General features: G+C 47.7%; 1 protein-coding gene across 6 annotated transcripts in view; it reads right to left on the bottom strand.

Annotated features, from left to right (window-relative positions):
• Positions 1-15,742, bottom strand: part of FYCO1 (FYVE and coiled-coil domain autophagy adaptor 1) — a 117,240-nt gene that overhangs the window by 82,093 nt on the left and 19,405 nt on the right. For 5 of the 6 annotated variants that reach the window (XM_050937870.1, XM_050937871.1, XM_050937873.1 and 2 more), the window contains 4 exons: positions 12,376-12,501; positions 8,930-9,036; positions 6,962-7,105; positions 152-245 (listed from right to left, as the gene is read on the bottom strand). In XM_050937870.1, the coding sequence (XP_050793827.1) occupies positions 152-245; positions 6,962-7,105; positions 8,930-9,036; positions 12,376-12,501 (471 nt within the window). Of the gene's footprint in view, positions 1-151; positions 246-6,961; positions 7,106-8,929; positions 9,037-12,375; positions 12,502-15,742 lie in introns of those variants that run through there. The other variant, XM_050937876.1, reaches the window with a different exon arrangement.

Below are 15,742 nucleotides of genomic sequence, written 5' to 3'. Positions count from 1 at the left end.
TCATACAGCTATGAGACAATTCTCCTTTATTGTAGTTTTTTTGTAGTTTCCCACTAAAGTCACAAGGTGTTATACAGCTCCCAGGCCTAAAGATCTTTGATGTTAAGGAAATGTGGCCTACATTGCATGCACTTCTTTGTCATTCAATTACCTGCAAATAGTTGCTCACTAAACTACTTATGCTTGAACTGCGACTTGGAGGCTTCCACAAATATGCTGAAGAGCCATGTGAGGACAATGTCCTCCTGTAGACCGCAAGAAAAAACAAAAAAGAAATCTTTTAACAATGGCTAAACGCATGCACACACATAATTGTCTGCTCTGCCTTTATGGATTCTTTTAGTTATAAAAGACGGTTACTCATCTTTGTAAATGTTGTTCTTCGAGATGTGTTGCTCATATCCATACCAGTTAGGTGTGCTCGCTGCGCGTGCACTCTCGTCGGAAGATTTTTACCCTAGCAACTCCGGTGGGTCGGCAGGTTGCCCCCTGGAGTGGCGCTGGATATATACCCCTGCCGACCCGACCGCTCCTCAGTTCCTTCTTGCCGGCTACTCCGACAGTGGGGAAGAAGGGCGGGTGTGGAATGGATATGAGCAACATATCTCGAAGAACAACAGTTACAAAGCTGAGTAACCGTCTTTTCTTCTTCGAGTGATTGCTCATATCCATTCCAGTTAGGTGATTCCCAAGCCTTACCTAGGCACTGGGGTCGGAGTGAGATGTCGCAGAATGTAACACGGCGGAGCTGAAGGCTGCGTCATCCCTAGACTGCTGAACCAGGGTGTAGTGGGAGGCAAAGGTGTGGACCGAGGACCAGGTCGCTGCACGACAGATTTCATGAATGGGAATGTGAGCAAGGAAAGCAGCCGATGAGGCCTGAGCTCTGGTGGAGTGTGCAGTCACATGGCCCGAGGGAACGTGAACCAAGTCGTAACAGGCGCGTATGCAGGACGTTACCCAGAAGGAAATCCGCTGCGAGGAGTCGGGTAGCCCCTTGATATGCTCAGCCACCGCAACAAAGAGTTGGGGGGTTCTGTGGAATGGCTTAGTTCGCTCGATATAAAAAGTGAGCGCTCTACGGACGTCTAGTGAGTGTAGTTGCTGCTCCCTGCGAGACGAATGTGGTTTTGGGAAGAAGACAGGTAGGAAGATCTCCTGGTTAACATGGAAGGCTGATACCACTTTGGGGAGAAAGGCCGGATGCGGTCGCAACTGCACTTTGTCCCTGTGGAACACAGTATATGGGGGATCTACTGTGAGGGCCCGAAGCTCCGAAACCCGTCTTGCGGATGTGATGGCCACCAGGAAAGCGGTTTTCCAGGAGAGGTAGAGAAGGGAGCAAGTTGCTAACGGTTCGAATGGAGGGGACATGAGTCTGGCAAGAACCAGGTTAAGGTTCCATGTAGGGGCAGGGCGGCGTACTTGGGGGTAGAGGCACTCCAGGCCCTTAAGGAATCTAGACACCATCGGGTGAGAGAACACCGAGCGGCCATCCTCCCCTGGGTGGAAGGTAGAGATGGCCGCCAAATGGACCCTCAGAGATGATACTGCCAGGCCCTGTTGTTTGAGGGACCAGAGGTAATCCAAGATGTTGGAAATGGAGACCTCGGTGGGAAGGAAGTTTCGCTCTGCGCACCAGCACGCGAAACGCTTCCACTTGGCCAAATATGTTGCTCTAGTGGAAGGCTTCCTGCTACCCAGGAGCACCTGTTGCACTGGGGTAGAGCAACGCAGCTCAGATTGGGTCAGCCACGCAGGAGCCATGCCGTGAGGTGGAGCGACTGAAGGTCCGGGTGACGGAGCCTGCCGTGGTCCTGGGTGATCAGGTCCAGGTGAAGAGGCAGGGGGACAGAGTCGGCTATGGAAAGGTCTAGCAACATGGTGTACCAGTGTTGCCGAGGTCACGCTGGAGCTATCATGATCAAGCGGGTTTTGTCCCTGCGTACTTTCAGAAGGACCTTGTGGACGAGCGGAAATGGTGGAAAGGCGTAGAGCAGGTGCGTCGTCCACAGTACAAGGAAGGCGTCTGCCACTGAACCCGGTGAGAGGCCTTGAAAGGAGCAGAACGTCTGGCATTTCCTGTTCCCGCGAGATGCAAAGAGGTCCATCCAGGGAAACCCCCACCTCCGGAAGAGCGAAAGAGCAACGTCCGGGCAAAAGGACCATTCGTGGGAAAGGAAGGATCTGCTGAGGCGATCCACCAGCGTATTCCAAACCCCCGGGAGAAAGGACGCAATGAGTTGTATAGAATGGGCTATGCAGAAGTCCCAGAGTCGTAAGGTCTCTTGACACAGGGGTGAAGACCTCGTGCCGCCCTGCTTGTTTCTATAGTGCATGGCCGTTGTGTTGTCAGTGAATACTAACACATAACGGCCCTGTGAGTGCTGTCGGAATGTCTGACAAGCGAGGTGGATCGCTCTCAGCTCCCGGACGTTGATATGAAGGCCCAGCTCATGAGATGATCAAAGGCCTTGGGTGCATAGGTGCCTGAGGTGAGCCCCCCAACCCAGGGATGATGCGTCCATTGTCAGGGACGCCAAGGGCTGGGGCAGATGGAACAGGAGCCCCACACACACCATGGAGGGATCCAGCCACCACTCGAAGGAGTGTAGGACGGCTGAGGGAATGGTGACGACCATGTCCATAGGATCCCTGGCCAGACGGTATTGTGAGTTGAGCCAGGACTGGAGGGGTTGTAGGCGGAGTCTTGCGTAGTTCGTTACAAACGTGCAGGCTGCCATGTGGCCCAAGAGAGCAAGGCAAGTGCGTACCGAAGTCAATGGTGCCACTTGCAGCCTCCGGATGATGGCCGCCATAGTCTGGAACCGTGACAGTGGTAAACAGGCTTTGGTAAGAGTGGAGTCCAGGGTGGTGCCAATAAACTCTATCCTCTGAGTGGGGATTAGAGTCGATTTTTCCACATTGATCATTAAACCTAGATGTAGAAAAAGGTTTTTGACAATGCGGACGTGACTGAGGGCTTGCGTCTCGGAGGTCCCGCGGATGAGCCAGTCGTCTAGATACGAAAACACGTGTATCTGACTGCAGCGAAGGTGGGTGGCGACTACAGCCATACATTTGGTGAATACTCTTGGGGCTGTAGAGAGGCCGAACGGGAGGACCGTGAACTGGAAGTGTTGTCGGTTGACCACGAACCGGAGGAACCTCCTGTAAGTTGGGAAGATGGCTATGTGGAAGTAGGCATCTTGCATGTCGAGGGCAGCACGCCAATCTCCAGGATCCAGGGATGGGATAATGGTCCCCAGGGATACCATACGGAACTTCAACTTTATCATGTATCTGTTGAGTTCCCGCAGATCAAGGATAGGTCTGAGACCTCCCTTCGCCTTGGGGATTAGGAAGTAGCAGGAATAAAACCCCTTGCCCCGCTCGTGCTCCGGTACCTCCTCTATGGCTCCTTTGGCGAGGAGCGTTTGCACCTCCTGTAGGAGGAGTTGCTCGTGAGAGGGGTCCCTGAAGAGGGACGAGGGAGTGGGGTGGAAGGGGGGGTTTGAAATAAACTGGAGGTGGTATCCAAGTTCCAACGTGCATAAGACCCAACGATCTGATGTCAGCTGGGACCACGCAGGGAGGAAAAAGGAAAGACGGTTGGAAAAAGGAGGGGACAGATCCTTTAAAGAAACTGGTAAAATGCCCTCGGGCGCACCTTCAAAAGGAAGGTTTTGGCCCAGAGGGAAGCTTGGAGGAGCTCTGGTTCTGGTCCCCTTGGTTGCCTGATTGCCTTCGGCGACCGTTTCTGCCTCGCCATCTGGCGAAGTCTTGTCTCTGCCGGGGTTGAGGGTAAGGGCAGTGCTGTCGGGGTCGGAAGGGTCTGCGCTGAGTTACCGGGGTGTGCATCCCTAATGAGCGCATAATGACCCTGTTGTCTTTTAGGATCTGTAGCCTAGGGTCAGTTTTATCCGAAAACAGCCCTTGGCCCTCAAATGGAAGGTCCTGAATGGTGTGTTGGAGCTCCGGGGGGGAGGCCGGAGACCTTCAGCCACGAGACACGGTGCATAGTCACGCCGGAGGCCAGAGTTCTGGCGGCTGAGTCCGCGGCGTCCAGGGAAGCTTGGAGGGAAGTTCTCGCGACCTTTTTTCCTTCATCAAGGATCGCCGAGAACTCCTATCGTGCGTCCTATGGAAGCAACTCCTTAAATTTGTCCACCGTCACCCAGGTGTTGTAGCTATAGTGGCTAAGGAGGGCTTGCTGATTGGACACGCAGAGTTGGAGGGTCCCCGCAGGGTAGACTTTTTGCCCGAGCAAGTTCATGCACCTCGCGTCCTTCGATTTAGGGGCCGGGGCCTGCTGGCCATGGCGCTCTGTCTCGTTAACCGACTGGACGACGAGGGAGCAAGGAGGAGGGTGGACATACAGATATTCATAACCCTTGGAGGGCACCATGTATTTGTGCCCTACCCCTCGCGCAGCGGGCAGAACAGAAGCCAGAGACTGCCAGATCGTATTGGCATTGGCTTGTATGGTCTTAATGAATGGAAGGGCCACTCTAGTGGGGGCATCTGATGACAATATGTCAACCACTGGGTCTTGTACATCCGGGACCTCCTCGGCCTGCAAGTTCATGTTCTGTGCAACAGGCCTGAGGAGGTCCTGGTGGGCCCTGAGGTCAATTGGAGGAGGGCTAGCAGATGGGGTTCCAGCTACAGCCTCGTCAGGGGAGGATGAAGAGGAGAGACCTGGCACAAGCGGGTCTGATGAGGGCTCTGCCTGGTGGACCGTGTCTGTCTTCCCAGGGAGCTCGGAGTCCTGAGGCTGGGTCAACCCTTCCTCCATAGGAGGAGGAGGAGGACGGGTACTTGTGGCCTCCGGCATCCTGTGTTCTGAGGCGTTCGAGTGCGAGGGACCTGGGTGAGGGCCTTGGGCCTGATGGTACGCCCAAGGCGTCCAGAATCCCCACTGCTGCGGTCCATGATCTTGAGGCTGGGGCTCATGGAACAAGGCAGCAGGCACGTCGGTGTCTGGGGCGTATGCACTATCTGCCTGAGAAGACATGGACGGGTGACGGGACAGCCATGGGGGAGCCGAACGAGGCTGGTATGAGTCCCTCACTCCCATCGCTGGAGATCTTCTCGGTGTCGGGGATCAGTACCAGGAATCATATCGGTGCCAAGATCGAGACCGGGACCAGCAACCAGCGCGGTGCCGGGAGGTCGACCAGGATCTGGAACGTCTGCAGCGGGACCGGCTGCGAGAGTCTCGGTGCCGGGAGCGGTGCCTGGAGCCAGAGCGGTACCGAGAGTACCGGGCGGGACGTGAGGTGGATCTGTGCCGCGAGAACAACAGGTACCGCCGCAGTGAGCGGTGCCGGGACTGCGAGCGGCCTTGAGACCGGGACCGGCCATGAGACCTTGAGCGGTGCCGGGACCTGGATCGAGATCGGTGCCGGCGCGTCGATTCCAGCAAAGGAGGCCTCATGGCAGCAGGCTTGCCTCTAGAATGCAGAACCCGCACTGGCGGTGCCGGGGGTTGAGGCAGGGCAGACTCAGTCATTGCAATAAGGTCCCTGGCCGAGGAGAATATCTCCGGCGCGGAGGGGACCGTCAGCTCGACCATGGGTCTCACTGGGGAGCTCTCCAGGACCGGACTCAACGGCCCTCTTGGGACCGGAGTCAACGGTATCACAGTCGTCGGTGCCGCAGTAGGAGTAGGTGCCGGGCGATCCGAATGAGTCTGCGTCGAAGGTGGGGAGGAGGCTGAGGGCCTTCGGTCAGGTCCCTGTGCCGGATAAGGCCAGTGCCGAGGTGTCTTGGCGGAGCCGGCACGATCCAGTGCCGGAGGAGCGCTGTCAGCGCTCGGTGCCGAGGACGGAGGGTTAAGGGCTGCCTCCATAAGGAGAGTCTTTAAGCGAAAGTCCCTCTCCTTTTTAGTCCGTGGCTTAAAGGCCTTGCAAATGCGGCACTTGTCGGAGATGTGCGATTCCCCGAGGCACTTTAGGCAAGAGTTGTGGGGATCGCTCGTGGGCATCGGCTTTTTGCAGGCCGAGCACGGTTTAAACCCTGGTGAACCGGGCATGGGCCCAGACACTGGGTGCGGGGAAGGGCTAAAGCCCAAACCCCGCTAAACTATATACAATAACTAACTAACAACTATAAAACTAATTACACTATAGACTAATGTCAACTATATACAACAAGAGATCAAATGAACAAAGAGAAGCTAGGGGAGTGGAGGACAGCTAAGCCACGTTTCACTGTTCCAACGATCGACACGGGTGGTAAGAAAGAACTGAGGAGCGGTCGGGTTGGTAGGGGTATATATCCAGCGCCATGGCGGCGCCACTCCAGGGGGTGACCTGCCGACCCACCGGAGTTGCTAGGGTAAAAATCTTCTGACGAGTGTGCACGCACGGCGCGCACACCTAACTAGAATGGATATGAGCAATCACTCGAAGAAGAACCACTGGATATGACAATGTCCTACTGGCTAGCGTGCACGGGGCCTGATCCAACGTTCATTGAAATCAATGGGAAGACTCCTACAGACCTCAGTGGAGCTGGATCAACCCCTACATGGAGGATTACCCTCTTTCAAGCAGAAGCAGGCCTGCTGAAACAGGTGTGTATCATGAGTTCTCTTACTGCTCAAATGAAAAAGATTCATGGTTAGTTCAGCTGGTACGGGACGCAGCTTTTGGACAAGAGGGCCCCAAGTTAATTTCTCATCATCACTGTGAAGATGTAAGCAGACCCCAGGGGTCTGAGCTGATGCCCGCTGAAGTCAGTGGAAGGACTCTCAGACTTGAATAAGCATCAGATTGACCCCTGGCATTCAGCCCAGTAATGACCATGAAGTCCAGGTTGGCTGCAGAGATGTTACAAGGTGAAGGCTTATGCCTCCTTTTATGTTAAACAGAAAACTTGCAGAAGTTTTTGCAAGTCACAGACGGTGTGTTATGGCTCTAACTGTATTGAAAACAGTTACATTTTACTACATTACCTGGCAAATGTTGGCCAAGCAGCATCTAAGTCATGCCCTCTTGAGGCCAAGTCAAACTGAACCTCAGTTAACTCATAGAGTTGACCCACAATGTCAGAACTCATTTTAGACTTCAGAAATGGACTTCTTGCATAGTACCAGTCACTAAAAGAAGAATCAAATGACAAGGAGTAATAAATAAAAGAGGAGCGCCTGCAACTTTCTCAAGAAAATGAAACTATTTGTTAAACTTCCCAGAAAAATTAGGAGGATCCACTGCAAATGCAATAGACATCAATCAGATCCACTTCCCCTCCCCCCCACACACATACAACCTCTTTGTTGGGAGTGAGGGCAGCTCCCGGTGGCAGTAAGACCTAATGAAGCTTATGGATTCCTCCTGTGAAGAAACCCTGCACAAAACATTTTTACTCTGGGCTCAGGCAGGCAACTGGAGAAGGAGAAGGATTTACCATATAATGGATACTCACATGGCACTCTGTAAGCTCACCTTTATGTTTTGAATGTGTGTAAACTGAATGCTCATAACAACACGTGACTGGTAGCAGCAGTCAGAATTAGATACAATGAAAAGGAAGATAAAAACTGAAAGTTTTTCTGTGAAAGCTCTATGAATATCCATCCTGACTTGTTAAACTCTTGCTATTCCAGTCTTTGGTTTTTCTTGACCAGAAAGACAACCGGTTACATTGTACCACACTGTGTGATACTTAGTGATATACAGTTATCATTTGAGGCTCTGTGCACTACCTCCAAATTCATTTCCACATATGAATTTAGCCATATCTGAACCCAGATGTTCAGCACTTGTAAAGATTGAAAAATTTAAGGTGTGTAAGTAACATGCACAAAACACCATAGAGTTTGTAATGTTCCAGGCACAAAGCACTCTGCTTTATAATGAACTTGAGATTCAAAAACCCCTTTGTAGGGTCCCCCAAGTTAGAGTACTAAAAAAGGTGCAGACTAGGACCAGTTGTAATGGCAGTTTGCAATACTGACCCTGGTCTAAGAGGAACTGGACTTGGACCAGTAACTCATTTCATATAGGCCACTGAACAACTGTCAATATTTACTGACCTAAGATGGGTGTGAAACAGTGACCTAGTTTATGCAGGCTTTATACCAAGTGTGGGCAAACTTTTTTGGCCCAAGGGCCACATTCGGGTTGCAAAACTGTATGGAGGGCCAGGTAGGGAAGGTTGTGCCTCCCCAAACAGCCTGGCCTCTGCCCCCTATTCAACCCCTCCCACTTCCCGCCCCCTGACTGCACTTCTCAGAACCCCCGACCCATCCAACCCTCCCGCTCCTTGTCCCTTGACCGCCCCTTCCCGGGACCCTCCACCCCTAACCGCCCCCAGAACCCCACCCCTTATCCAACCCCCCCTGCTCCCAGTCCCCTGACTGCTCTGACCCTTATCCACACCCTCGCCCCCTGACAGGCCCCCCAGGACTCCCACGCTTATCCAACCCCTCCCCTGACTGTCCCCTAGAACCGCTGCTCCATCAAACCAGCCCCTGCTCCCTGTCCACTGACTGCCCCCTAAGGCAACCCTGCCCCTTATCCAACGCCCCCACTCCCCGCCCCCTTACCATGCCGCTCAGAGCAGCAAGTATGGCAGCCACACCACCTGGCCAGAGCCAGACATGCTGCCACACTGCTCGGCAGGAGTGCGCAACCCTGCTGCCCAGAGCACTGCCCACGCGGCAGCATGACTGTGGAGGAGGGGCTGGGGCTAGCCTCCCCGGCAGGGAGCTCAAGGGCCAGGAAGGACGGTCCCGCGGGCCAGTTGTGGTCCACGGGCTGTAGTTTGCCTACCTCTGCTTTATACCCTATTATCAGTCCTCTGAGCCAACTGCATGGAAGGTTTTCCATTTATTTCACACGGCACTGAATCAGTCCCATGTTTCACTGTTTGTTCATCTCCAGATATCTTCCATGCATCACAACAGTACCTTTGCATTTACCTTGTTACTTTGGTATTCATAAAACATTGTTGCAAAGTGTCTGCCAGTCTTTGGTGTACTAAGGAGTAACGTATAAATGCTCTTCCTTTACCAAGAGATGTTCTGAGCTGGGAAAAACAAGCCACAGGAAGATAACCTTTAAGCACCAATTATAAACATATATAAATCACACATTGACAAGCCAACTATTAATATTTCTATGCACATATGCCAAGAACATGTATAGCAATTGGACTCCAGGAAATGATATTGGGGTGACCCTGAGGAACAACCTCCTGGAATATCTTAATAGTGGAGTTCGTTCCTCTGACTTCTGCAGTTTCATTTCAAGAACACAATCTGACAAACGTGTTACCTGAAACAGCTGACTGATTCTTTTAAAAATCATAAACCGCAAGTAAACAAAATGATTTTAAGAAATCATTCCACGTGTAAATTTCTATGGCTCCATAGAAAGTGAAACAGGAAATTTCTGACACATTCAAACTATAACAACTACATTAAGCTGCGTTTATTATGAAATTAAAGAATATAAAACATATTTTTGAATGCTGAAATTTAAGGACAACTGTGATGTTCTGTATCTTGGGAAAACACCCTACACACCCCCATGTTCATCTTTATAAAATGATTGTGTGGTATCCAATGCAAAGTTTGTCACGTTGGGTGTCTTCGGAAGGCTCACGATGCACTAAGCATGGTTGTTACTGTAATGTTATAGTAAGGGTGCACGTTATAATTTCATGTATATAGATAAGAGGCTGAAAATGTATCCTCATGGCTTAAAATAAGCCCAGGGAAAAATTCTCCAAGAACAGAGAGGCAGTTCACACCTCATCAGGGCATGTATGGCACAAACCCAGCCCAGCCTCACAGGAACAAAGGACACTGGCCTAGGCAGCAACAAAAGAATCTGTTAAGACTCTCGAGGGAGTCACCCTCCTTCCTTTGGCCAGTTTGGGACTGCGATGAGGTAATGCTCACCTGACTCTAAAGGTGGGGGCAAAGCCAAGAGGGAAGAAAGGACATGATAAAAGGGAGAGACATTAGCCATTCTCTCTCTCTCTCTCTCTCCAACCTACACCTATAGACACCACACCAAGTGACTGAAGTGCTGATCAAAGGGGAGAGCCTGGCTGAAGAGCAACCAGCCAGTCTGTGGTGAGAAGCATCTAAGTTTGTAAGGACATTGAAAGTGTTAAGATCAGTTAGAATGTGTTTTGCTTTTATTTCATTTGACCAAATCTGACTTGTTATGCTTTGACTTATAATCACTTAAAATCTATCTTTATAGTTAATAAATCTGTTTGTTTATTCTATCTGAAGCAGTGTGTTTGGTTTGACGTGTGACAGAGACTCTTCTTGGGATAACAAGCCTTGTACATATCAATTTCTTTGTTAAATTGACAAACTCATATCAGCTTGCAGTGTCCAGCGGCCATAACTGGACACTGCAAGACAGAGGTTCCTAGGGTTGTGTCTGGGACCAGAGATATTGGCTAGTGTCATTCGGTTGCAAGTAGCTAGAAGCATTTTATATGCCAGAGGCTGTGCGTGAACAGCCCAGGAGTGGGAGTTCTCACAGCAGAGCAGGGTAAGGCTGGCTCACAGAGTCAAGGATTGGAGTGACCTAGCAGATCACTGGTCAAGATAACACCAGAGGGAAACATCACAACATCTTTCATAGTTTTTGAAAAAGGACAGAAATCTTAAGGCAGACAAGGAAGATTTTGGTATCCAGTGGATAGAGAGGAGACAGAATTTATAACTAGTTATGCCTCTGCTGTCAAACCAAAATTCAAGTACAACTACCACAGGGATGGAAAAAGCAATGTATCAAATGAGCTCCTTGGAGGAAGCTCCTGCCTGGCTGTACAAGTGGAGGTGGAAGGTTTCTGGTGTCTCTGCCCCTCCAAACACGCGCAGCCAAACAAGATGCATCAGAATCTGGTGTTCATCTAGCTATACAATATAAATGCACTGGAATTTTCATTTAAAGAACCAAAGAGAAGATGATGGATTTGGAGTTGAAAGAGGAGATTGGAGAAAGAGGAGATGGGGAAATGTTTCATACTCCAAAGCCAAGACAGAAAGCTGGGTGGGGAGAGGGGGTTCCCCTAAAACCAAATGGAAGACTGAAGGAAGGGGATGAGGAGAAAGAAGTGGGATGGGGAACATAGGGGCTGTCTGTGCTAGGGGCAGCCATGCTAGCCTCATGGCTGGTTCTCTGATCATCCAGAGAAGAAGTTGCATGATGACAGCTGTCAAGGCTGCTGTCAGGAAGTTCTGACAGAATAGATGAAAACTTCTTTATCAACAAGCGCAGCCTGGGAATAAAATTGCCTAGGACATCAAAACCAGGTATCAGGACAACAATCAGCAGAGCCAACAACATTGCTTCACTTATCCATGGGGAAAGTCCTTATTCGAGTGATTTAAATTTACTCTAATGACCCAGAAAGGATCAACATTAAAACTTCTTGCAGTGTTTAGCTCACTGACTAATAGATGTAGAGATTAAGGTTTGCTACTCTGTTAATATTGGATTTAGGTTTTATTACTGTGTTACATACTAACATGTACTTTGCTTAGCCCAATAAGAACCATTTCACTTTGAGTCCTTTCATGTCAGCTCACCTAGAGCGATAACAATAATCTTAATCCACAAGAGTCACATGGTATTTTATATCTCCAACACACTGTTCAAGCATTAAGTGAGTATAGACATAAGACCAAATTCTCTACTCAGTGACTCCCAATCAACCATACTGATCAACAGGAAAGTGACAAGAATGGCAAAATTCTACTACTTTTTCCTCGTGCATTTGATAAAATCCTGCCCTCGGGAAACCTGTGCACATGAGGGCAGGAACTGCCTCCTTGATTTATTTCTGCTGTATCCCCATTGTTAAATCGTAGGCATTAATCCTAAACAGAGACCTTGCCCACCATTCATCAAATGTTTCCTTTTTCTAGTGTAACTGAAAACACATAAGAATGGCCCTACTGGGTCAGACCAAAGGTCCATCTAGCCCAATATCCTGTCTTCCGACAGTAGCCAATGCCAGGTGCTCCAGAGGGAATGAAAAGAACAGGTAATCATCAAGTGATCCATCCCCTGTCACTCATTCCCAGCTTCTGGCAAACAAAGGCTAGGGACACCATTCCTGTACAACGTAATTTAAAATAATTCAGGACTTGACTGAGGTCAATGGGACTACACCTGCAAGGAAGAGCACACCAACATGCATAAGGATTGTGCAATCTAGCCCTAAGAATTTTGATGAACAATAGGCGTCAGTTATCTTTTGCTTTTATATTTTGCAAAGACAGAAAAAAAGTCCCATTCCTTCTCCTACCTTTCTTTTGAGTTCTGTAGCATTCTCAATGGACATGCAGAAATATGAACTGCCTGTTGTGATGATTAAGCAGTCTGCTTTCCTTACCTCTGAAATTGACTTAACAAAGCGGATCCCATCATTAGCTCCTTTGACTTTAGCCAGGCAGTCGCAGAAGTAATCCCAGTAGTCTTTTCTGTTCCCCAGCAGGGTGGTCTTTTCTTTCTGGTCAAACTTCAAAAGGAATAAACACTTAGAAAAATTTAAGACACTGAAACACAGAGTTATTCTATGTTTCTCTCCCATTGATATTCACATTCAAAGCTATTAATTTTTTAATTAATAGGAGATGCGTGTGCACCTCAATAAAGGGAATAGACATCATTCTATATCAATACAATTTGATGGATTTGAATGCTGCTCTATGGTTCAAAATACAAATTTAAATTAGGGCTCTCAAATCACTAAAAAAATTAATAACAAGATACAAAAATAACAGTGATTAATTGCAGTTATAATCACACTGTTAAACAATAATAGAATACCATTTATTTAAATATTTTTCGATAGTCTCTACATTTTCAAATATACTGATTTCAATTACAACACAGAATATAAAGTCTACAGTTCTCTGGAATGGTGGTCAAAGCATGAAGGGGCATATGAATGATTAGCATATCTAGCAAGTAAATACCTTGCAATGCCAGCTATAAAAATGCCATGCGAATACCTGCTCTCACTTTTAGGTGGCATTGTAAATAAGAAGTGGGCAGCACTCTCTCCTGTAAATATAGACAAACTTGTTTTTCTTAGCAATTGGCTGAACAAGAAGTAGGACTGCAAGGACTTGTAGGCTCTAAAGGTTTTCATTGTTTTGTTTTTGAGTGCATTTATGTAACAAAAAAAATCTACGTTTGTAAATTGCACTTTCATGATAAAGAGATTACATACAGTACTTGTATGAAGTGAATTGAAAAATACTTTTTTTTGTTTCTTTTTTACAGTGCAAATATTTGCAATAAAAATAATAATATAAAGTTAGCACTGTACACTCTGTATTCTGTGCCATAATTGAAATCAATACATATGAAAATGTAGAAAAACATCAAAAAATATGTATAATACATATCTACTGGTATTCTATTATTTTTAACAGTGCAATTAAAACTGCAATTAATTGCAATTAATTTTTTTAATCAAGTTAATTTGTTTTGAGTTAATCGCTCAAGTTAACTGCGATTGACAACCCTAATTTAAATAATCAGCTTAATTAAAGAATAGCCATTCAAATCTATTCAGAAGTCGTAAACTGATCACTGGGATTTACAGCATTTCCAATACTAATAAACTGCACAAATGTAGGTCAATACACTGAAGATAAGGTACTGAAAAATAGGTACATAAATCCACACAGCTTACAATGAACTCAACATAGATCACAAAAATGCTTTACAAAAAGTGGGTATCCCCATTTTACCAGCCTGAGGAACAGACTGGTTCAGTGACTTTCCCGAAGACAGAGTGAGCCATTTACAGAATCATGAAATGAATCCAGATCTCATGGAGTGGAGAACTATGAGCCTATGATTCACGAAATGACTAAGCAGACTGGAGTATACTTCTGGCTGTGTCAATAGGGTGATCAGATGTCCTGAATTTATAGAGATAGTCCCAATTGTGGGGGCTTTTTCTTATATAAGCACCTATTACCCCCGACCCCCGTCCTGATTTTTTACACTTGCTATCTGGTCACCCTATATGTCGATGCCAGGATATTAGAGACAGAAGGTGGGTGAGGTAATATCTTTTATTGGACCAACTTCTGTTGTTGAGAGAAGCTTTCAAGCCACACAGAGCTCTTCAGCATGTCTCTCTCACCAACAGAAATTGGTCCAATAAGGGCTGGTCTACACTAGGGGGGGTATCGATCTTAGATACGCAACTTCAGCTACATGAATAGCGTAGCTGAAGTCGAAGAATCTTAGATCGATTTACCTCGGGTCCTCACGGAGCAGGATCGACGTCTGCGGCTCCCTGTGTCAACTCCGCTACCACCGCTCGCTCTGGTGGAGTTCCGGAGTCGACGGGAGCACGTTCGGGGGGAAGGATAGCTCAGTGGTTTGAGCATTAGCCTGCTAAACCCAGAGCTGTGAGTTCAATCCTTGAGGGGGCCATTTGGGGAACTGGGGTAAAACTCTGGGGATTGGTCCTGCTTTGAGCGGGAGGTTGGACTAGATGACCTCCTGAGGTCCCTTTCAACCCTATGATTCTATGATATATCACGTCTAGATGAGACACAATATATTGATCCCCAAAAAATCAATCACTACCTGTTTATAGGGCAGGTAGTCTGGATGTACCCTAAGAGATATTACCTCACCCATCCTGTCTCTCTAACTAGACTGAAGGTATTCACAGTAAAGTAGCTTTTCCTTTTTACTTGGTTTTTGATCAAGGATAAAAAAAAACCAGACATTTCCATTAAAAAAGCTTACTCCTTGTATTATATTTTTGATGTTATAAAACTATTTTTCATAGCAAAGTCATGTTTTTACTGGCAAAATCCTATATTTTATACAGGTAATTATATTTATGAAATATTTTTTTCCCCTTAAAACATGTCATCATTCCTATTACCAAAGAGTTTCTGTGATAATGTAAAATGGCATGTTTCAAAGTCAAGTTATAAAAGCTCCCCATACAATGCAAAATTCCTTGTGTTCTCAAAAGCTTTTTCATACATGCATATTTACTTTCTATTGTAATAGGTGGAATAAGTATTGACACACGGGAGCCCAATAACTAAAAGGAAAGAGGTCTGTACTGTACTTAGTTCTAAAACATTCTGATTTTTTTTATTAATAGCTAGATTCAATACTGAACCTTAAATATAAAAGAACAAAACAGATGAAGGAAAGTCCAGTTCTCCCGTATGATTAGCCCTCTATTAAATTCATGGCCATGAAAAAGACGTCACAGACCGGGAAATCTGGTCTTTTGTGTACTTTTACCCTGTACTATACAGATTTCACAGGGGACACCAACATTTCTCAAATTGGAGGTCCCAACCCAAAAAAGGACCACAAGGAGGGGAGTCTGAAAGGTTATTATAGGGGGGTTGCAGTATTGCCACCATTACTTCTGCGCTACCTTTAGAGCCGGGGGGCCAGAGAGCAGTGGCTGCTAGCTGGGCACCCAGCTCTGAAGGTAGCACCTCGCCAGCAGCAGTGCAGAAATAAGGGTGGCAATACCATACCATGCCACCCTTACTTCTGCTCCACTGCTGCTGGCAGCGGCGCTACCTTCAGAGCTGGGCTTCCAGCCAGCAGTTGACGCTCTGCAGCCAACCAGCTCTGAAGGCAGCGCCACCAGCAGCAGCAGCACAGAAGTAAGAGTGGCAATACCACAACCCCCCTATAATAATCTAGTGACCCCCCACAACCCATTTTGGGTCAGGACCCCTACCATTACAACA

The sequence above is a fragment of the Gopherus flavomarginatus genome, chromosome 2 (assembly GCF_025201925.1).
Source record: "Gopherus flavomarginatus isolate rGopFla2 chromosome 2, rGopFla2.mat.asm, whole genome shotgun sequence".
Lineage (NCBI taxonomy): Eukaryota > Metazoa > Chordata > Testudines > Testudinidae > Gopherus > Gopherus flavomarginatus.
Note: the sequence above shows the minus strand (reverse complement) of the source record. Positions and strands in the feature narration are given on the sequence as shown.